General features: G+C 35.8%; 1 protein-coding gene across 3 annotated transcripts in view; it reads right to left on the minus strand.

Annotated features, from left to right (window-relative positions):
* Erbb4 (erb-b2 receptor tyrosine kinase 4) overlaps positions 1-25,081 on the minus strand; it is a 1,055,862-nt gene that overhangs the window by 687,966 nt on the left and 342,815 nt on the right. For all 3 annotated transcript variants that reach the window (XM_075951135.1, XM_075951137.1, XM_075951136.1), the window contains exon 2: positions 2,981-3,132. In XM_075951135.1, coding sequence (XP_075807250.1) covers positions 2,981-3,132 — 152 coding nt within the window. The remainder of the gene's footprint in view (positions 1-2,980; positions 3,133-25,081) is intronic.

Raw genomic sequence — 25,081 nt, forward strand, 5'->3', positions numbered from 1 at the left:
CTGAGTGCTCTTGGTTATAATGCCAAATATTTCCAGGTCAGGTTTCTAATTGACACACCCTGTGTTTTTTCCTTACGTGAATGGCATTGTGGATATGTTGGCACTGAAATCGTGAGACTATCAGCAGAGACTTTCATGCTGTTTAGAGAACATTTTTCCATTAAAGAAAGCTCTATAACAAATCAATAGTTTTAAAAAATTTCTTGGTGGGGATGAGGAGAGGTTCAGTCAGTCCTGCTAGGCAAGGATGAGAACCCGTTTGATCTTGAGTACCCACTAAATTCTGAGTAGAGCATAACAAAGTGTAATGATGGCAGTGAGGGGCCTGGGAAAGAAAAATCTCTGGCGTGTCATAGGGCCAAATTGGTGAGTTCCAGTTTTAGTAAGAGACACAGTCCCAAGGAAGTATTGCCAAGAAGAAATTAAGGAAGACATCTTGTGTCAGCTTAGGCTTTTGCATTGCCATATGTATATGGGTTCATCCGTACACACCTGCACATGCGCGACACACACAAACATATACACACAAATATGCTACACAGAAGGACAGCCATTGATTCTGTAGTGAATAAATCACCTAGTTCACGTTAGGTACTTTTCTACATACTGACTGCTCAGTTATGAAATAAGTTTTACCTGGCCTGTGGGTAACACATGTCACAGAACGGGTAGTGCTTTCAGAAAGAAAAAAACAACATGTCAGAATATGACCGCATGAAAAATAAGAGTGGGACATTTCTCCAAATCAAAATAATTTCTATGGCTCCTAAAGACAGGGATGGATACAGAAAGAAATGGGTACCCATTAAGCCTCCCTCTCCATATGCATGATAGATTTAAGCTATTCTTGCAAAAGGGAAATTGAGAACATCTTTGAAATTTTGCTCTATAAATCATGATCACACAAGCACATCTAAGGGCCATGTGAACCAAGGCAACGACTGGCGTGATGTTACAACTAGCCTTCACAATTCAGAACTTATAGGGAAGGGTAGCATGACGTAAGAAAGAAGTTCTTTATTGCTTGGGTTCTGTTTCTAATGTGTTTTTACTGGTCAGTTACGTGATGAGAAAGTTACTGTAAGGGCATTTCAGCCAGAAGGTGATTTCAAGAATAAATAAAACTCCAAATTAGAAGAAGGCTTTTAGAATATGTCAGAATAAAACTTTAAATAGCATGTCACTTAGTAACCTAGTATATAACACTCTCTCTTTCTCCCCCTCTCTCGTTCTCTCACTCCCGCTCTCTCGTTCTCTCTCTCCCTCTCTCTTGTTCTCTCTCTCCCTCTCTCTATTTCTATAGCCCTTCCTCCCCGCTTCCTCCTTCCTTCCCTTTCCCCTCTCTCATAGTCACTACTCTTTTCTCATCAAGAGAACAAAAAATGAAACTCTGGAATCTTCTACCTTTGGCCTACTGGTTAATTTTCCTCATTTTAATGTCATTGACACTTTCATCTAATTAAATGTCACTTGAATGCTGACATAAGCTAAATGATTTCCTCATTAGACTTAGTAGTGTTCCAGTGCAATATTTTATTCTACCCTCATTCTTTTTGTTCATCTCCAATGCACTGTTTGTTGTAGGTAGAAGTCATATGTGATTTATTTAGATGTGTGTTCTCAGTGTCTACAAAGTTGAAGTCAAGAAGCATTAGTTGCTATTGTAGATGAACTAAGATTATTCTTAAACAATAAATATATGTCACATTTAAGAATGATTGTATTACAAAGCAACAAAAGAAACATGAACAAAATATATTAACAAGTAAAAAATTATTAAAATTAATTTTAATAAAACATGAACTTACAGATGTGTATAGGTTAGAACAAAATTTATAAGCATTTACAGAGGTTATTTAGGAACCAGTAAGAAACCATTTTAAATTCTGCTTAGAAATCTCGGCCTGGTTTATTTTACTTTTCCCAAACACATTCATAAATTAAGTTCAACATGTTTCCTAAGAAATTTAAACACATTGTTTAAAGAATGTTGCTCAAACATGTATGTATAACTTTCATATTCTAGAGGCTTAAATTCAAAAAAATGCTATCGTTGGTCAATAAGTGCATTATAAGATTATAAGGGTTACACAATTACAAATATTTCCACATTGCATTATTTAAAAAATGAATAGGTATGTATAGCTGCATATGTGCACAAACACACACTTTTTATATTCAATGAAATCTAGCGATATGGCAAATCAAAGAAGACTTTCCCACAGTGATTACAGGGCATTCCTAACCTCTCTCACACGGTTGGGATCTGATGGACTATCATTTTCCATTTCCCCTGTTTTTGCTTTTTCCTTTAGTTTTCCTCTGCTTCAGCATCATTCAGTTTGTCACGTGTGGCCTAGGATAGCTTCTGTACACTGCATTTTAGAAACAAGAGCTAAGAACTCAGATATTGAGTCTTCTAAGGCCCTATGTTTCTAGAAAGATAGTCACGTTTGCTATGTAATTTTCACAGGTAACACATAGATGTATCATCTATTTGCAATTTCTTTTGAGTTTACTTTAGATTGCTTACAGTTTCGAAAGAAATGGCATTGACCTGAATTAGGAGGAGCGACACTATTGCTCTCTGCATCATCCTCTTCTTCGAGTGACGGAAGCGAGGCAGAGAAGAGATGAAGCTGAAGCCACCCATCCTTATCTGATTAGTCCTCTGACTCTCTTAGTCCTCCTCCTGTCATGAAAAGAGGGACTTGCAGTGTGTCCTGCACTCTACCACGACAGAATCTTTTTATCAATCTAACGGTGACAGCACCTATCTACGTGGGGCGTCAGTCACTTTGGCATTGCTATTCCTATCCTTTTCCTGCAGGTGCTTCCCTGTTGCTTATCTTCCGCCTACAGTCACAGACTCTGCCTGGCAGAAGGGTAGAGCTACCATGTCTAATCTAGAAGGGCTCGCTTTGCACATTATGACATCATGCCCACTCGAAAAGAATAGTAGAAAAAGAAATAGCGATACCCGCAGGAAGGAGAGGTCCCGGTTGTGCTCGATGCTGGTGATCTCCAGGTTGCCCATGACTACCTCACAGTTTTCATAGTATTTGCGCAAGGCTCGGTACTGCTGTTCCAGGTCAGAGAGAGAGCTCAGTTTATTCTCTGTTCCTGCGCACACTGAAAAGACAAAGATGAACCTAAAGTCATATAACCTGTATGTGACATGAACAAAGATAATATCTTACAAAAAGTGCACTACTGAATAGTTTATCTCAACTCAAGATATTTAAAACATGATCAAGGGTCATAGACTACCACCCTAGCTTAACTTTTGTATTGTTTAATAACACATGTCAAACAAGGAGAAGAAAGAGTGGCTTCCATGGAATTTTTTTTAACTAAATTTTAAGAGGATACTTGAAATAATCACATTTGCTATGCTTATACAAAAGCTTGCCGAGAAAAAGACTTAATTTCATCTATATATGCTTTTCTTTAAGATTTATAGTCTACCCAAATTTCTGATAAAGTAATTGACTACACATAAATAAAACTGAAAGATGAGAGTAACAATATTTAAAAATTATTTACTATCTACTGTACAATAAGTTGTTCTAGTAAATTAACTTAGTGATATAAATATGCACATGCAGACCAACCTCAATAATACCAATCTTTAAAATGTGTTAAGCAATTTGATTTGAAATGTTTCATAAATATACTACAAAGAAGATATGTAATAAAATGCTGACCTTAACCAAGTTATCCACACACATATTCTTGAGTGTTCAAAAGCATAATGTTCTGCTTGTACATACATTAGTCATGCATAATTGATTGAGGGAACCTTGTTTTTGTTCGTATGTCAGCTCATGAATATACACACATACATGTCTGCTTTTTGTATGTAGTGTTATCTGTTTTGCCTTTCACCCTCAGATTTTAATGTTATTTTCACAGCACACAAATAGGTATGTATACAGTCCTTAACATTTAATATACTGGTCAGTTTTCCTTACGCTAAAACATTGGAATGTAAATCTTACAATATTAATGAGTAACTGAAAACCATATTTTAATGTATCTTCTTTATGTAAGTAATTAGTATATCCAAAATAAAGCACAAATGACGTCAAAGATGCTGGTGGCAGAGATTGAGAAAAAGGTCACATATACAATTGTATGTCCTGTATATAGAAATGACAAGTAACTATGCCTGGTATTATTTTCATAAGGGTAGATAGGAGAAAAAAGTCTTGAGGGAATAGTCTTAACATTTAAGACTATCTGTTTCCCTAGTAATTACACCAAAAATGACAAAATTTTAATGTAAAAAAACTGAAGATGAGTTCTTTATATATTTTGGAGATCAGACCTTTGTCTGTTGCGGGGTTGGTAAAGATTTTCTCCCAGTCAGTAGGCTGCCTTTTTGTCTTAGTGACAGTGTCCTTTGCTTTACAGAAGCTTCTCAGTTTCAGTAGGTCCCATTTATTCAATGTTGCCCTTAATGTCTGTGCTGCTGGGGTTATACATAGGAATGGATCTCCTGTGCCCATATGTTGTAGGGTACTTCCCACTTTCTCTTCTATCAGGTTCAGTGTGTTCAGATTGATATTGAGGTCTTTGATCCATTTGGACTTGAGTTTTGTGAGGGGTGCACCCACCCACTGAGACAGTGGGGCTGATCTATTGGGAGCTCACCAAGGCCAGCTAGACTGTGACTGAAAAAGCATGGGATAAAAACGGACTCTCTGAACATGGCAGACAATGAGGGCTGATGAGAAGCCAAGGACAATGGCACAGGGTTTTGATCCTACTTCATGTTCTGGCTTTGTGGGTGCCTAGCCAGTTTGGATGTTCACCTTCCTAGACCTGAATGGAGTGGGGAGGACCTTGGATTTTCCACAGGGCAGGGAACCCTGACTGCTCTTCGGACTGGAGAGGGAGAGGGTGAGGAGTGGGGGGAGGTGTAGAGGGACGGGAGGAGGGGGAGGGAAATGGGAGGCTGGGAGGAGGCAGAAATTTTTTTTCAATAAAAAATAATAAAAAAACCTGAAGATGATTATAGATCTAATCCACAGCAACTGCTTAGAAGTTGTGGAAACTTCAAATTAGTAGACAAAACCTATAGAGAGATGTTCCTATCCAATTCAAGAATGATATGTTGCAACGACTCACGACAGGCACCCAAAACCATAGACTAGACCCTCAGAAACCATAACTACTGCAAATCTTCCTCTCTGCAAGGTGATGATCTCAGGTATTTGTTAGAAATGGTGTCACGTTAAGGCAACAGTGGGTAGTCCTGATGCAATGTGTTCTTTGCCCATTCAAGAGAAAGACCCTGGGCTGTGAAGATGAGTCACTGAGTAGTGTTTGTTGCTCAAGGATCAGGATCTGAATTAACACCCCCAGAACCATGTAAAAACAAAACAAACAAGCAAATAACCAGGTCTAATTATGTTCCTCTTTATCCCTGACCTGGAGATTGAACAGGGTAGAGACAAGTATATCACTGAGTTTACTGGGCAAACAGTCTATCTAAAATGACAAGAACTCAAAGTTCAGTGAGAGATTTGGTCTTAGAATAAATGAATGAACAAACAAAGACAAATAAATGAATAGTGGGAAAGTGGCTAATACAGACATGGTGGCATCAGCCTCTGGTCTCCACGTGTCCTTGTATGACTGAGCAAACCTACACATGTATGTGCATATACTACACATGCACACATTCACACAGCCAAAGGAGAAAGCACCTTGCAGTGCAGCTACCTAGGAAGGCAGCCCTGTGATCATAAAGGCAAAGCTGGAATGAAGCACCTAAAATGTAAAGGATCTCATGGATGGCATTATTAGTAGCAAGGGAAGATGCTGACTGAATCTCAACAGGTATATGAACCTGGGGATGCCCACTGTTTAGGTTTCTGACCTGCAGATATGGGAGAAGGTAAATGCTACTAAAGTAAGTTCCCTACTCTGTGATACTTTGTCACAATACTGATTATTTCTCCCTGAAATCACTTATTTTTAGATAGAGTTTATAGCATAGGCTATATCAAACTCCCTGTCATCTAGGTGTGTCTCAAACCTTCAACATATATAACTTAGTCTTCCAAGAAAGACACTATGTCAGGCTTAAAATAATAGCATGTACATGTAAAACCATCTTTTTCTTTCTGTATGGTAATAGAGTAAGGAGTTCTCAGATGGAAATTTATACACTAAAAGCAAAGATTACATTTCACTCTTTCCTTTGAAAGTAAGAATAGCCACAGAGTCTATGTTTTGACATGCTGTGGATGACGTTCTCAGAACTTTACTTTCAATGTGGATTGAACCAGTTTTGTCTGATTACTTCAAATTATCTTCAGGTCAACTTCAAGAAATGCAAGAGGGTTAAATCTAATGATATTTTTATTACTGATGATTTCATTAATAGATACTATGTAATATATAATAGTATCATATCCATACCCCATTTCCCATCTTCAATTTCTAGCCCCTAATAAGACCTAACCTCAACTGCACTCCCTCTTTTAGCTGGTCTTCATAGTAGTTGCATGGGTACTGGGTAATTCCCCACAGTCTTGGAAACATACAAGTGGGGATACATTCAATAAAAGAATGACTCTTTTTTTTCCTAACAGGATTAACTTCCAGTAGCTCCATGGTAAAGAGTGGTCCTGGAGGGTATGTCCCCATCCCTGTTGGCTATTCTTTGTTAGTTATCTTGACCTTGTGTAAGCAAGCCCATTTACTATGAGTTCATGAATATGACAGTTGTTTCAAGCCAAGCAGTTTTTATTTCATCACACTCTGGCCTATTATTCAGCTCATACATTCGTTTGCTCTTCTCCACTGTGTCCTCTAAACCTTGGTGATAGCAGTGGAGTAAGGCTGATAAAGACATCCCGTTTAAGAGTGTGCACTCAATCAATTGCTCTCAGCAATTTGCTTATTATGCACTGAACTCTTGTGATGTGGGGACATTTTCCTCTCTATTCTATGAATATGCTTTATTGCCTTTGGTTATTAACAAAGCAGATGGAATCCAGGACATACCATGAAACTGCCAAAGGGGAAAGATGCTAGAACATAACCAGTAAGCCACAGCCTTGTGGTGATACATAGATTAATAGAAATGCATTAATTTAAGATATAAGAATTAGCTAATAATACACCTGAGCCAGCAGCCTAACAGTGTTGTAATTAATATAGTTTCTGTGTGATTATTCAAATTCGGGTCTGGGTAGTCAGGAAACTGAAGTGTAATCTCTGCTTACCCTCTTGACGCATAATATTAAGATCTTTTTTATTTAAGAGAGGTTTCCAGTGTCTCTGTGTGTGTGTGTGTGTGTGTGTGTGTGTGTGTGTGTGCTCGCGCGCACATGTGCATACTACTGAGGACGTCTAAAGAAGTGTTGGAAATCCTAGAAATGAAGTTATAATTGGCATGAGCTGTCCTTGAAAGGTGATGGAACTGAACTTTGCTCCTCTATAGAAAGGACAAGGACTATAACTAAACCATTTCTCCAGCCTAGAAAGCTATATATTAAGTCATGATCTGGACTTTAAAGGAAGGACCAATCAATCCCAAAGATGGTTGAGAAATTAGGTACAGGAGGTAGGATTTCTAACAACTGTGACCTGTATTCTTAAATTTTCACTAACAACAATATAACAGTTATATTGGCTCACGAGCTAAAATACTATCCATAAAGGAGGATTAAAACTAAAGTTATATGGTCTGTGTCATAAATAATTTCAACTACTCTGTCTGGCTATTGTAGGAGATACAGGCCACACAAAATGAGTCAATTTGGTCAATGGAACAATTTACCGGGTATGTAGAACATCTCCTCTTTGTAAACTAACAAGTTGTAGAACAAGATGAATTCTGTTGATAAATAATATTCAATACAAGCAGAATAGTGACCACAATTTATTCACATAGAAATCCATTATTGATCAAGATAAAAACTAGGCTTTTACTTTGCATTATACATTAGAAGCTCATTGAGAAAACCTTTAGTCCATGATCTCTATTTTATTGCTCCATGCAAATTAAAACACTTTCTATAAAAATAAAATATCTGTGAAAAAATTTTATATAAGTTTATGAAATGTCAATTTTAATTATTTTAAGTCCCAATGATGCTAAACTTTGATTTAAATCAGCGTGTTACTATCTAAATAAAGAGGGTTCCTAAATATTTGGTGCATTCTGACCTTTGGTCTGAAAGACTAAGCACATATAGGATACTCACATTTGATATTCTAATTGAAATATTTAAATACTGTTGCATGTTTGCTTTTTCAATTATAAAGAAATGCATAAATAGCATGAAGAAGGCACTGAATTTAGATAGTTTTAAGTTCATGGCTTAGTTAGTTTTACTATTGCTGTGAGAAAACACCACGACCAAAAAGAAGTTGGGAAATAAAGAGTTTATTTGGCTTGCCTGTCAACATCACAGCTCATCACTGAAGGAAGTCAGAACAGAAACTTAAACAGCTCAGAAACCTAGTAGCAGGAGCTGATGCAGAGACCATGAAGGGGTGTCTCTTACGTGCTGACTCCTCATTGCTTGCTTGGCCTGATATTTTGTAGAACTCAGAACCACAGTCCAGCTGTGGCCCCACCTACAATGACTACAAAATGCCCTCTAGACTGGCCTATAGTCAATCCTTGTGGAGGCATTTCTTAACTGAAGTTCCCGCCTCTCAGATGACTACAGTTTGTGTCAAGTTGACATCGAGCTATCCAGTGTAATGTTAAACTCATTGTTTACCATTAGACAATGTAATGTGAACATTAAAATGTTCTCAAGAGATTAAATATTCAAATTAGCTGTAACTCCAGTTTCAGGACACACCCTTCTGGAATCCATGGGCACCTTCACAAACATGGTGCACTTTACATGAATGCATGCAAAATACTCACAAATATAAAATAAAAACTAACAAATATTTTTAAAATGAAAACATCTTCAAATAATATTCATTTAGCTGATCTTAATAAAACCATAAAAATAACTTAAAATCCTACTGCTTAAGTTTTAATAACTCCATAAAGATAACCTGTATTGTGTATATACTTTACTTAAATGCCAAATTACTAATTCCAATAAACAAAAGTCATATTTATCACAATATTTTATTCCAAACACTCTTAATCTTGAAGCGTTTTTTATTATATGCTGTTCAATTAAGGAAATATTTTTGTCGCAGTAAGGGATTTCTTTATATTTAGCTTTAATCTGAACTGAGAAGAATCGATGGTATATTAGCAATGCTTTTATCTTGAGAGGCAGACTTGGTTTTTAAGGAATTAGTTTGGATGGAAGCATAAAAATCACTTGTGGTTCTCCTCATGAAGCTCTCATCGAATGCCTCACAACTTTCATTTGTCAATCGATTTTACAATCAGGCAATGCATACAAGACAATGCTTAAGCCATCAAGTTTCATTGATTTCACAAAGCTGTTTATCAAACGTGAATTGAAAAATCTTCTTCAACAGCCCAAACAACTTTAACACCACCCAACCTCTTTGCCAACACTGTTAGAAAGTCTTTGAATGACAAATTTACAGCAGTTTAAGCTTCAGAAATCCTAAATTTACCTGAACTCCCCAGGGTATCATTCAAATGTAACTGCAGGTGTCAAGATCAATGTGAGGCCCAATGCAATTGCCAATTATTTTATTTAGTTTTGATTCAATTACAAGTGTAGCTATACTATTGGACACAGGTTTCTCCAGCTTCACAACTGGCATCCAACGTAATCACCATTCAGTTAAAAAGATCAGAAACCAAAAACGTGTGGTAATTTTAAGTCTTGTCTAACAAAATCATTCATATGATTCCTATTGTTCCAATATTAATACAAAATTGTTGGCCTCAAATCTCACTTAATATATAATGAGAGTTTCTCAACGTGGTTTTATGGATTATTAATATTGTCTTCATACTAACATCACCCTTACAGAAAAGCTTTCTCCTTTCAACTATTATTTCACATTGAAAGACTATCACAAAAATTACACACACACACACACAACATACACACACACACAGTTGGTTTCGTTTATTATCTCAGCTATGTACTAGGTTATTTTAAAGATTTATGTGTGTGTATTTGTGTGTATTTTTGTGTGCATGTGTATGCCCCATATATGCAGATATCCTGTGAGACCAGAAGATGGTGGTGTAATCCTGAAGCTAGAGCTACAGGCTGATCTGCCAGAGGTGGGTGCTGGAATCTGGTCTTCTGGAACAGCCTCAAGTGTTCTTAATCTCTGTGCTAGCTCTCCAAACTCTTGATGCTTCTGAACTATTCTTCCCAAACCTGGTTTTTTCAACACAAATTTTGATCTTACTAATATGTCTATTTGCTATTTTATATTTCACACTTTAGCTTTATGAAGTTTAATAAATTAAAGATAAATTTAAATTCAATGTATGAAGCAACTATTAATAAAATGGCAAAATGGACTTTCATTAATGATCTTTGGTAGTCTTTCTTCACATTCATTAATTTATATTCTACAAAATTTCCATTTCAAAGATAGAAAAATATAATAGATATGAGTGAATTATTTGAAATCATATTTGTCTCTATATTTGACTTAAATAATATTAATTTTCCACTATTTCTTTGGAATTCACTCTATATCTTTCTCTTATGGCCTCTCTCCCCTAAGATACAGTCCTAATTAGCATTGCAGTATTTTGTTTTTTATGCAAGTGCTGGGCCCTTAACTTTAATGTAGGTACTGGACTTGACAAGCAATTAAAGCAAACAATTTCCACTCATCAAGGCTTGCCAAATTAGTCATCTGCCATCTGCCCCATCATCTGGTGCTCCTTGAAGTCTTGCTGCGAATCTGGATGCACTTTCTCAGAATCAGAGGGACAGAGCAAGTCTCCAAGCTGGTGGCGTGCCAGTGGGAGCTAAGTATGTAAACATTAGCAAACATCTTTCTTCCCTAGATTATCATGCCTTCAACCTTCCCCCTGTGTGTAATAAAATCTAGTCCGTTTGTGCTGCCTTTTCGCTGCAGACCTTTGCCATCCGCTGTAATTAAAGCAGCAGCCTGAGAGAAAGTTTTTTCTGTTAGAAATAAATGAAAGAACTATAAATTTAATGATTCTAATATGTTGCTATGCTCACATACCAAGATGCTTTCTTAAGCATCAATAATGACATACATTAAAAAATATACTGAACCATGCTGTCTGCACTAGTCTCTGGTAAAATTGCCTCTACATTCCTTGCATTAGCAAATGCTCACTTTGGTAGAAACTTGTACACAGGTTCTCGAGATAGTCAGGCTGGATAGTGATGAGAAACTTGAAAAACAGCAGTAGAGAACATGCTACTTAAAAAGCATTTCTTTTATCATTTGAGATTATAACTCTTTTACAATATTTACCCCTTTACCTTCCTCTCTCAAACTCTCCCAATTAGTACTTCTTACTCTTTTTTTCAAGTTCATACCCCTTTTTATTGATATACATATATGTATATTTGTTATATTTGTGTTTACAACCTATCTGCGCGCACACACACACATATATACATACACATATGCATTCATATATACAAACCATATATACACATACATAAATAGAACCTGCTCATTTATACCCATTCTGTCTTGGAACCATGTGTTTGCAGGGGATGAAGATGCCTAATTCTAAACACATCTTAGTCTCCTCAAAGTCCCAGTCACGCATCCAAGCATGCTATTCATTGTAATATAGTGTTGGGTGAGTAACAATTCTTCAAATCAATAGAAAAGACTGGTAACAAAGTGAATTGGGAATAAGAAGGGTGAACTAAATGATATTTTGCCCTATAACTTTTACTGTATCTTCAGAACATTTACATGTGAAATCTAGTCTGAGATAGCAAGCAGTCATTTCTAAACACACACTCGTGTGTATTGACAATTAAAAAAAAGAGAACATGACCTTGAGATAGGGAGGGAAGAGGTAAGTAGAGTTGGTGTCGGGGAGAGGTAAATGTAGAAATGAGGTGAGATATTACTCAGGTATGAAATGATGAAAAAAATATGAATGCATTGCAATAATTATGTATACTTTGACAGGTCTTGTGTATCTCTGCTAATTTTCTTTACTCACTTGTAATAAAGGTAAGAAAATATTGTTTTAGCTATCTATAGCATTCACTTATCATGTCTGAGACCCGAGTTTGCTCCCCACAATTACAATTGAAAAGAAAACAGTAATGTATGGATAAAAACTTGATGAATTAGATGCACCCCTTTAAGCCACTGTGTTTGAGACAGGCCATGCACACAGCTCCTAGTGAAGTATGTTGGTATGGACAGTCATACACACTTTAATTTTGCTTTAGACTTTTTAACTTTCCTCTTTTACAGATCTAATCATAGATATGCATAATACCACAAAAAAACTATATAGTTTTCATTATAAGCAAATTGTGTTCTTGCTCCATGGCACTAGGGACTGGCAAATGGGCAGCACATACTATGTGAACCCTGGCTTCATTTCTACCTAAGAGAAGTTTCACTGAAGCCTGAAGTAAAAAAAAAAATGATGTACCACTATATGGTTTATTTTTAATAATGTAGCAATAAATGGCAAAACTGTAAGAGACAGAATATTAGAAGTCCAGCTTTTTAATGAAATTATTCAATATGACACATGCAAGAAAACAGATGTGAGACAATTTCTATGATGAGACCTGTCCGAATTTAGAAGCGACTTTTACATTTACAAGTAAACTATGGATGTCATGGGCTAGAGAGATGATCATCCTGTTCCACAAGTTTGAAGACACGAGTCTGAATGTGTGACAGCCATGGAGAGCTGGTGCAGCAGCAGCACACGCATGTAATCACAGGGCTAGGAAGGCAGTGGCCATGGAACCATGGAGGGCACTGACTCATCTGCCCAGTGGAATCAAACAATGACTTCTCAGGCTCAGTAAGATCTTGTCTTCAAAAGGAAGTGAAGAAGGATTGAGAAAGATGCCTAATAACAAATTCTGGCCTTCATATGCACCACAGAAAATCATACACACACATACACACACACACACACAGACACATGCACACACATACAGACACACACACAGACACATGCACACACACACACACACACACACACACACACTACAGTTTTCAAAAACCTTCCACACACATTCCATATCCACTGATCTTACTAGAGTCCCTCAGCATCTGACTTAATTTAAATACAATTATTATTTATTTTATTTATGTAACATATGGGAAGTAACCAGGAAAGACTGAAATTGTAAGTTTAGAATAAATTAGTACTTGTATTGTTTTTCTATTTTGATCAAAATCCTTGAAAAAGCCTGTGAAATACAATTATCCATGTGAAAGCAATTATATATGCATTTATCATTGACGAAAGTTCACATATACAGAATACACTTTCTTGAAGGTAAATAAAAATTTTAAAGTATCCCCCTTTCTGCTCACCCTCATAGACAAGTGGGAATGGAAATCATATGCTACTATTCTTAATACTGTCACAGCAGAAAGGCGATCAATATTTAAAAGTAAGCAAATCTTGTCTGAACATGAATCACTGTGTTTCTCATGAATACATATTTCATGGCACAAAAATAATATGGACTTTTTGATAAATTATACAAATGTGCACTTCTTCTTGTGTGACTTGGATTTACACACTGACAGTTCTGACACAGGTTCTATAGAATCAATATCCTCTTGAATTCTTGAGAATGCCCGTTGTTTCAGGTGTGTTTGTCACTTGATTAGAACTTGCATCAAAATACAAACTAAATGAACCTATAGAGTTTGTTTTTAACACACAAGTTTGGCTGTATCATTTCTATTGTTACTAATAAGCCAATCCTTTAATACAGCCAATTGTAATTGTTTTTTAAAATGATTTTTAATTATGTAAGTGAATCTGGACATAAATGTGTTTGTCTGTAGTCCCAGCTACTTTAGGTGGTTGAGAAGGAAGTGTTAATGTCAGGAATTCAAGGCCAGGCAGTATCTCAAATAACTACATGTATAAAGCTCCACTAACCAATCTCCTTCCTTCTTTCCTTCTTCCTTCCATCTCTCTCTCTCTGTCTCTCTCTCTGTCTCTCTCTCTGTCTCTCTCTCTCTTTGTCTCTCTCTCTCTCTCTCTCTGCCCCTCTCTCTCTCTCTCTCTGTCTCTCTGTGTGTGTCTCTCTCTGTCTCTCTGTTTCTCTCTCTGCCTCTCTCTCTTTCTCTCAACCAATAACCTAAATCACACAATATAAGCCCACCAGTGTACCTGACAGTCTGTTAACTCCACCCAGTTCACACACATACAAGCACACACACCATCACTATCAAAATACACACACAGACAGAAACTAATAATCACACAAAACAACAGTAATAAAAATTTAAAACTAGACTGCCCATCTCTGGACACTCTAAGCCTTGACCCCATCTGAAACCGTGCGTCTCTTCTCATGCCATCCCTTATAGTTCATATACATGTTAAGATCGTGCTTCAACACCAAATGTAAGGATTTCTTTCTAAGTGCCTGTTATTGATTCATGAGTTTACCATGTTGATCAAAGACAAACCAGAAATGCTCTGCATGTGCAGCTATGAGTGAAGTTGCTCTATAATATCACACACTTATCACTGACAACACCTGCTGGTTATAACTTCAGTCACATTTGGTCTCTTGAGGTCAAGGTCGCTATTTTGTTCCTAACTATACTTAGCACTTGGAAGAACTTGAACCATCTAAGAATATCAATAAATATTGAATAGACGAGTATATGATTATGCAATTTTAGATTCCATCTAAAATCTTGCTTCACTTCCAATTCAAATAATATTTCCAATGTCATAATTACACTTAGAAAAATTCAAATCATGTTTATAGTAAGCATATAGTAAACATAGCTGGTCATCGAGAGAAAAGAAACTTTTTATTATGGCAACTGCCCCACATTTCAGTGTCATGTTCTTTGAATGCACTCATGACATGGGCCAGTAATTTGGAAAGAAGTCCCAAGACCAGTGCTCTATACTCAGCAAGAAAACTAGAGCCTTAGATGGCAGGTGTGATCGAGAACACTCAGAAAATCTGAGTCGATTTCTGCAATTAAAAAAAAAAGGGATCTTCACAAAGGCCTTCTTTTCTGAGTCTTAGTTAAAGGGAGTTAAATATAGATGTTTAGAAGACAGGGGTTTTAGTTGGTTATTTGAGGTATTTTAACAAAAGTGCATACTATATATTGCAATACTCAATATTTTAATGTAATTTTAATTTTAAGTCATTTTTAATGTCCCATATTCCAATGTGCCCCAATGATCTCATGAAGTACATTTTGCAAACAATCTTTTGTAGTAAAAACAATGAGCTTAAAATTTAAACACTTTGTAAATTCAGAATGCCAAAATCATGCTCACTTAAATATATCCAACCCTGCACTGAATAATTGCAGGATGGTTTAATATCAAAGCATTAAGATACTAAACTCTTACAAGTATTATATAGATAATAACATTTTAAGATCCATTATTCACCAGACAGTTTTACTCATATTAATATCTTCGATTCTGAATTACCTAAGAGACGGTTCTGAAAGCTAACATGATTAGATTAATTGCATATAATTCAAACTTAGAGCACCTTGCAAAAGAATCTCAAAGAGATGTTTTTAATTTTTTTTCATTATTTAGAAATGAGGTGTTAAATGCTGCCATAAATGCTAGATAGCTGTGCCTTCTTATTCTTATTCATGACATATGGGAAAAGAATATAAGGATTGAGATGAATAAAAACAGACTGGTAATATTGTCCTACATCCATAGAAACTAGAAGTGAATGCAATGTTCCTCACCTGGCTATTATAGTTCTTCAAACTCCAATTAAACAGGTTTTAATTTAATTTAAGAACATTAACTAGAAGCAAATCAGGAATCAAAAAGGCATTTGAGACAGTTGGCACTGGGAAAACTGGGGCGATTTTTCAAAGCATTTATTCAGATGCATGACAGTGATTGTTCAACAATCAATACTATTTATCTTAAGCTTGAAATCTCAAAAATCATGCTTCGTCCCAATTTGCCTACAGATGCTTCTGTACTTCATCAGTCACATTAAGCAGCACCTTTTCGCCATTACTGATGGAAAAGTTCTATTGGATCAAATGGTCAATGGCACAGTGGTGAAGATTATCTATAAAAAGATCTTGCTCTACCATCCACTGAATCATAAATTTAAAAAATATCAAAAATAAGTTTCAAAAATATTCAAAAGATATTTCAATTGCTTTCTGTCCTTGAACTCAGCCACAAACCCACCATTTCTCTTTGAAAAATCATTCATTCGTGGACTTACTTTGAAATTCCATAACAGAATTAAGATGTTTTATTATTTCAGTGCTATAGAACTCCTGTCTTTCAGGAAAAATCTACTAAATTTAAATTTCCATGAATCTCCTTAGTTTTCCTTTTCAGCTTTTGCATGTGTACCTGGATTTCTCCCCAAGTGAGAAGCTACCTACGTAGCTTTACTGTATAATTTCTATCACTTCTGGCTTAGTAGGTCACATAAACATTTTCACCATGTATCTTTCTCTCATTCTCAGAAAATATATACATACAGACAAACGTATGCATGCACAAACAACATGCACAAAGTATAGACTTAAAGGCTAAAGATATGGCTAAGTCATAAAATATTTCACTAAAATACAATAGCCTACAAAAGTACCAACAAAAACAACACCAAAGTTTTTAGGCAGTCAGCCAACTCTGTGAGTTGCATGATTTGGGCAAGTCCAAGAGTCACAATAATCAAAGCAGCAGAAAAATGTATCAAGTAGGCAATAGCCCTAATCCGGCTATATCTGAAATCCAGGTATTTTTTTTAGCTTCAATTATAAAATATTTCTTTAATTTTAATTATTTAATAGTTGAGAGATAGCTCACATTCATAAAACAAATTGTTCAAATGAATAAAAGAGGACTCTTTACAAAGCTAGAGAATAGTCTTTATATTTCTATAAGTGTAAAAGCTTGGCTCTTTTAAAATATAAGCACAAGAGTTTGGAAAGATGGTTCAGAGGTTAAGAGCACTGACTGCTCTTCCAAAGGCTCTGAGTTCAATTCCTAGCAACTGCATGGTGGCTCACAACCTTCTGTAACAAGTTCTGGTGCCCTCTTCTGGCCTGCAGACATACATGCCGGCAGAACACTATATATATAACAAACAAATAAATGAAAAAAAAGTTAAATATATGCACAAACTTCCAGAGAGGTTCCTAAATCAGGTATAAGTACAAACACATTTCTGCTGTCCATATACATTAAGTCTAAAAAAAATAAAATGCAATTATAATAAAAATAATCATTTGAATTTAGAGAGTGTAGAACATTTTTAAGATGTTTTCCTCAAATGATGTCTCCTGACTCATAGTTTGGGTGGGGTGGGCATTTGACTTCCTGTCAGTTCTTGACTAGACACTGCTTGCCTGCAATTCATTCCTCAGCTTTGAGAACCTCCATTTAGCTCATGGTTAGGCTATAATATTCCTTAGCAACTAGTATTTTCATAACAATTTTCATCAATTTCAGGAAATAATTTTCCTGTTAAAAAATCATTTCTATTCCAGTATCAAAACATTTTTCAAGTCATCTTAGAATTGCCTTAACAAAACCAATAACGGAGAGGCATGTGTTTAAAAATGATAATTAAATCTTTCTGACATATGACTACCAAGCTTTTCTTAAATAATATAAATCTGTATAAGACAGATAAATTTTTAAAATAAAGAAAATAAATGGTCCACTCAAGATTACTATAGAGCTACTTATTCCCCTCAATAGCTTGCTGCCAGTGTAGTGAAAACCATATACCTTCACTAAGGAGCAGCCATGGGTAACTTTTTTTGTGTGTTTTCTAAGATTTCTCATCATTCCCTTTAGAAACTTTATGGGCTTATTATCATTGTATTGTTATTATTATTATTATTCACATTCATTGCTCAAAACTGGTACCCTTTCTCACCACCGCTCTGGAAAATCCTGGTTGACTTGCCAGTACTCAACCTATACTAAGTGAACTTGTTCCCAGTCTCCGTTTCATACCTCACCTCACCATTTCCCACCCCTCACACCATGCATGACGCATTCTGCTCACACTGCCATGTCTTCCTCCAGAGACTGGTTTCATTTTCTGTTTTCATAAAAGAGGTTTGATGGATGCATCTGGTTTCATATTGATTTCGATACACCTGATATCTTGATTTTGCTGTAGCCCCAAAATCTTCTGCTTTAAACCCAAGTATTTAGCTGAGGCAAGGAAATAATTACTCAATGTTCCAGTTAGCTAAAGTTGTTTATACAGAGTTCCTTAAGAACTTTCACAGCCCCGTCGTAAATGCTGTTTTGAATGATCACATTCAAGATCTGTCTTCAGTGGATAGCATCCTGTTTTCTACTTCAACACTAAGTACATAGAAAAGGGTAGTTTTATTCTGGTCTCTGCTTTCTGCTGATAGCACCCTGTTTTGTATTTCAACCTTAAGTATATAGACAAAGGTGTGAGTTAGGGGCCAAACACTGTTGAGGACACAAGGCACACAGCATATGGTGCTAAGTTAGTAGAAGAGCAATTCTTAGCTAAGTAAGTTTCCTTCATTTGAAAATATGTACTATTTCTTCTTTCTCATTTGAAAAGTCAGCACACTTGCTTGCCAAGTGTCGCCTGGGGACCTTAAGTTGCATAAAGCATTGTGTTGGCTTCTAAGCACTGGAATTCCATAGCAACGCCAGCAATGCTTAAACCATTCGAGCCTACACTGTTTAACTCTGAACTGCTAGGGGGCTCTTTGCAGAAAGGCTCCTAACTACTGCAGGCATTTACTCTATTTAATGTTTTTTAATTAACAGTGCACAAACACCAATTCAGTGTGTGCAGCGAAGTCCGTGCGTATCCTTCAATTTATTTTCACAGTAGATTTGAAAATGAAGGCATCAGATGGGCCACACTTTTCATCTCCACTTTAGCTGTCTGTCAAAACCAGTGCATTTGTCATTTTAAGACAGTGTTGATTAAAATAGGATAAACCTTTCCCAGAGATAAGAACAAGGGTTATCTAGAGGAAAGCCATTGATACAGAAAAGTCCTATTATTGTTGTTGATGTACTTTCAAAAGACGAATTAAATATAATTCTGAAATGATTAAAATGTCTCAATAATACATGTGGATATTTAACTCAGAGAAACTTAAGGTCACAGTAAGGCCACTGAAGGTTCTAAACAACATTCAGAATCACCTGTAGAAGCCCTCAGGAGTACACAGTAAGACTGTCAACTGGAGATAATCTCAGTCAAAAGCACATATGATAAAGGCCAAAATTGCAACATACAGATAAAATAAAATATACAAACTAGTATCTACCATGGCAGATAACTATAGAAATCTCTCCGTGAACATTTGCGAATGGAGCAGATTCTCAAGCAGAAATAAATGAATACAGTGTGGGCACACTAAAAATCACCCTCAGGATATAAGACTTCTCAAAATAAAATCAATTCCACAAAAGTAAAAAAAAATAATCTGTTAGTTTGCAAAGCACCAGAGAGCATTCCTTTGTTACTCTGGTCATTCTGAGATCGCAGATAACCCTGGAAGGGGGAGCCAGCTTTCCATCTATGGTGACATAAAGCTTCTTTATATTTCCAATTTTATGGAGGTAGATATCTTATTAATCTTCCATTATTTCTGTATGAATTATAGAAAATAAAGCAAAGTATATTTTCTCTTCCCTATTTTCATTTATAACTATTCTAAATAGCCATTAAAATACCAGAAATCTACACTGTTCATTACAGATGCTCACTGAGTTATTGATTGCTTAGTTATTTTACAGAGTTTAAGTTGAAATATAAATTTTAAATGAAGAGTTCATGCAGTGAATTCAGTTTTAATTTCTTTACTCTATGGATCACCAGAGGGCAACATGCTTTTGACCTAGGAATATTAAACTTAACAATGACATGGTGGTGTTAAATATGAAAACTATATGCATATAAGCAACACCGTGGGCAAGGCACAGCATGACTTTTTTCTTTCACAGTGAATACAGACTAAATAATAGCAGAGTTAAGAAATAACATCTACAAAAATAGTATACATACAGAAACATATATAGCATATATTAACATGTTAAACATCTATTACATATTTATATTAATTATAAATAACATTATAGATTTATTCAGAGAATAACTACTACACTACTTAATCATTAAGTTACTTGGAGTTAATACAAATCAAATATTCAAAAGGGAAATAATGCAGTTATTATTTTCCTTTTTAATTTCCATACAGTTTGAAGCTAAGAATGGAGAATATGCCTAATAACATTTTCCTTATTAGTACAGGAAAGGAAACATAAGAGATAAAGTATACTTGTCTCCTTGCATAGAATTGGACATGAATGTCTGAAGTGGCAGATAATGCAAGAGTTACAGAAGAGTAAAACTATTTTATTTTATATTTGAATCTGATTTGCTAAATTCAAATGAATGATATATCAAACATTAGGTATTTTACCATAATTACTTCTCATGCCATTTTTGTCCATAAATCTCCAATCACTACCTGAATTATCATCTTTAAATTGAACACAATTTGGCACATAACTTTTAAGCCATCATTCTCATTATGTGAGCTTCTTTACAAAATGTATTGGAATTTATAGATCCATAAAATAAAAAGGTCCATAAAAAGTTAAAAGGTGTTATAGGTTTTACATGAAAATAAACAACATATGAAATTTGGTAATCTGCAAAGGCTACAATAGTAAAAGAGAGAGCTAGCCAGCTTACAAGAAGGTGAAAATGCAAATAACATCACTCTAGTGTATAAAATTGAGTTTTTAAACACGTCCTTCTTAGTTTGTAAAGATGCCTAAATGTTCATATTTTTAGCATGCAAACAAGCATATCATTCCATTATCTTTGTTCTTCTATTAAATAAATATCCCTTATCTATAGTCCTAAAGATGAATATTTTAGTCCTTTAATTTTTCACTTAGTAAACATTGATTTTAGATGTAATATTATTCTTGGTCATTAAGATTTCACATTCTGTAGAGTAGACAGCTATGTAAATAAAAACATTTAAACAGTGTGTCAGGTGTTCAGTGCAACACAATTTCCAGAAAGATGAGCCAGATAGAAGACAAAGACAACAATGCCCCTTTAGGGCAAGGGCCATGTGAGTCTCATCAGTGACGCTTAACTTCAGTATTAAAAAAATGCTAAGCAAGCAGAAGGCAGGCAGCAAATATTTGCTCACGTATCAAGTACTCAGATTGCCCTGGAACCCGCACGGAAGGCTCAACCTACAAGTGGTGCTTTAAGCTCCTAGAGCTCCCATGATCATGTTGTCCACACTGGGTGTTAGCACAAGCTATCCTTTGCCTGTGTTCTAGGAATCCCTTAGCACACAGATGCATCAACCACTATCGCCTTCTTTCCTCACATGCTACTCTCTCTGTTCCTTTATTAGGATGACTGCCTCCCTATAGAATCATCATGCTGGAGGGGAGTTCTCCTCCTCCAATGAGAGCTTATCTCAACTGATTAACATTTACAACCAATTTTAAACTGAAGTGGCATTCTGAGGTCCACAAAGGTAGAGGCTTCAACATACCATTTTAGAGGGACACAATTCAGTCCACAACAAATATTAACTTTAATTTTTTTCCTTTCTGCAATTTAATTCTCTCCTCCATCCTCCACCTGCTTTTCTTTTCTCAAGAGGGATCATATTGGAATCAATCCATGGATACAGAGTCACTGTGCTGAGGAACACAACCTGCTTTCTTGCCTCTGACCTCTTTACTTACCTATTATTTTGCCAGAGTCTTCTGCTAGTGCTTCATCTGGCTGTGGTAAAATCACACAATTATCATCATTTACAAGAAGTACTTGCCTAATTATCATGCACTAGAATAACAATTATGCATATCATTAAATTCCTGTGAGATAATCTTCAGTATAAGTTTTATTTGATTAGGCCACTAAAGTCTGTTCATGCATGCTTAGCCTTCATAGTGAGTTGCTCACGATGCATGGTTTTAAAACATAATGACGGTGATATTGGCTGAAGCTCCAGCCCCCTCCAATAGAAATATTTGCTTGCCTAGTATCCACCTTGTAAAAGGTTAGAGCAATCAAATGTGGCCTAAAATACAACCAATAATTCATATGTTAAAAATAAATGAAAACAGAACATCTTATTTAGGTTTTTGACCTTGCTAATTTGAAAATGTTCTAAGAAGAAATGTGGGGTAAGAGTATATAATTTATAAGCTTTCCAAATCCCATAAATCATGATACCCATTGCACATCTTCATCCACAAGAAAACAGACACAGAGACAAGTAATCAATTCTAGCAATTTAAAAGTAAAACTTATTCTTATTTCAAAATGAGTAAATTCTCTTGAGTCCACTCATTTGGTGAGTCTCCACCAAGAATAGGCAGATTCTCCCAGCAGAGGCTGGATTACTTTCTGCTCATAACTTTCTCACCATACCAGCAGCAAATCCTTCAATCTAATGCTATTTCATATCCCTAACAGCTTTCACGTCTTTAGTTCTTAGCAATCAACTGTCACTCATTATCGTAATCTACACCACCATTATTTTTTCTAGATTGCTGTAACATCTGACTAAACAGAATTAATTTTAACCATCCTACGCACTGTCATACCGTTGTCTTTAAAACACAAATTTGAATATTTATTATCTCGAACACAAAATCTGTCACCAGTGTCTCTCAGTTTGTGTGACAGAAGCTTACCAGGGCATATGTCACATGACATCTCCTCTCCCTGCCCAGTGCTCCACTGCAGTGTCCCCTGCTCCCAATTCAGCCTCATCCAATTTACAATCCTGAAGTGTATCATTTCCTCTCTCACACCGCTTTCTCAAACTCTCCGCTTCGAGGGCACTACAATTTCCACCACGAGCTCACTTCTTACTGTCAGGTCCCAGCAGATGGACAAAATATTTTTAAAAGCAAATCTATTGTTAAAAGTCTCTGTGTTGCACTGAATACACTATATTGCATAGTGTGGCTATCTACATAGAAGCCATTCTAATAATAATAATTTTATCAGTTCAACAGATATGAATATTCTCCATTGTCCAAATCTTGAGAAAAATGTATCTCCAGAATCCAAAATACTTAGCAAGTTGTTGGTTGAAAAAGGAATATCTGGTGTGAAAAAAAAAACAACACATACTGATGTGAAAGAAGGTATACAAGATGACATGTTTCAACACATTCCACAACTGTGAAAATAGAGCAGGCTGGGAGATGTCTCTAGTCTCCCACACAGTAAGAACTACAGAAGACAGGCACTTATGTGATTGACGTTTTGTTGGAGCGCTCCTATCTGATCATCAGGTAGGTTCCTAATTATCATTTCTTCAAATAAGAAAGACTTTTAAATTACTTTTTTTAAACTCTAGAACATCTTAAAATACAGTACATATACTACATTTGGCAGTTTCATTTGCTACCAGTGATTGCTTTAAAAAAAAGTATTGAACATGGCAAATTTCATTTTGCTTTTTGTTCTGATTCCCTAGAATGACCACTGGCAAAAGAAGAAGAGAGAGGAAGGAGGGAAGGGAGGAAAGGAGGGAGGGAGGGAGGGAGGGAGGGAGGGAAGGAGAAAGAAAAGAAAAGAAAAAAAGAAAAGAGCGTCAAAATATTTGGAGATTCCAAACCATTAGCACTAATATTAAAAACCTTAGGTTCTTAAGGATTTTAGACCAAATAAAATATAGCAGTAAAAAAGCTGCTGTGGGTATTTGTTGTCTATTTGTTTTTAATCTTTCTCTATCTTTCTCCTAAGAGTTTTATAGTCACACACTGCCATGTAGGACAGAGTAAATAAACTATAGATCAGCTTATTTCTTCCTCTCCTTATCTCCAGATTTAGACTTCATCTTGCCCTTGTACATTAATGCATGAATTACTATTTACTAATTACTATTTACTACTATTATTATTAGCAATTATTAATTACTGTTATTAGTGAAAACTGTGAAGAGCTTTGTTTCTGATTATCACATACCGATCAAAGCTCTATGCTTTTCACCACGTCTTCCTGTCTCTAATTAAAGATAGAGTGCACTTCTTTACATACCTAATAACCGTTTCTCCTTGGGATACTCTGATCTTCCCAGGGCAATGTCCCCAGAAGCAGAAGCAGCAGCTTTTAGCACAGATCTTCAGAGGTATCTCATGTTCTATAATTCCCCATATTTCAATCTCTTCTCCAACTCCTTCCAAGTCCCAGTAAGAATGAAAGACTCAAAGGGAGGGGAGCTCCATTATGTGGAACCATGCCAGATAAAACTAAGGCAATTCCCAAATACAATGTTAACAATAAAATCATTGTTTTAATCTACTGAATATTGACAATGTTTGTTTCACAACATTGCACAAAATGTATTAGCAGACAAGAGCCTTGTAAAATTCTCAGCTTCATTTAATTGTTTTCTAAAAGTTTATCTTGGAAATTCTAAACATAAATTTTGACAAGAATTCCAGAATCTCGCACATTTTATACCCACACTGGCTTTCATTATCCAAAAGTCCTCCCAAAAAGAGGAAGCAAATGCTTCTCACTACGGGTAGGACCACAAACCCGAGAATGAATGAGTGGAGAAACAGGAGAGTAAGATGTGGTGTTGGGGTGATAATCAACATGCACGGTACAGGTAAGTGAAACTGCCAAATAACAAAATTAACCAATAATAAAATACACATCATCACAAATAAATAAAGTCAATATCAGACTGACAACGAAACAAAAGCCTCCAAACTTAAAAGCTTAACAACAAAAGTCATTCTTTGAAGGGTTCAGGGCCAATGGTGAAGTAAGAAAAGCAGGCAGTCTCTGAGAGAAAATATAATAACTTCTATAAAAAGGAAAACAGAGTGAGTAATAATCCATAGAGCTACCATATTTATCATATGGCTATTTTCACCATAATTTATGTACACAAATGTCAACAAACGTCATAGAGCCTTCATATTTTT

The sequence above is a fragment of the Microtus pennsylvanicus genome, chromosome 17, assembly GCF_037038515.1.
Source record: "Microtus pennsylvanicus isolate mMicPen1 chromosome 17, mMicPen1.hap1, whole genome shotgun sequence".
Taxonomy (NCBI): domain Eukaryota; kingdom Metazoa; phylum Chordata; class Mammalia; order Rodentia; family Cricetidae; genus Microtus; species Microtus pennsylvanicus.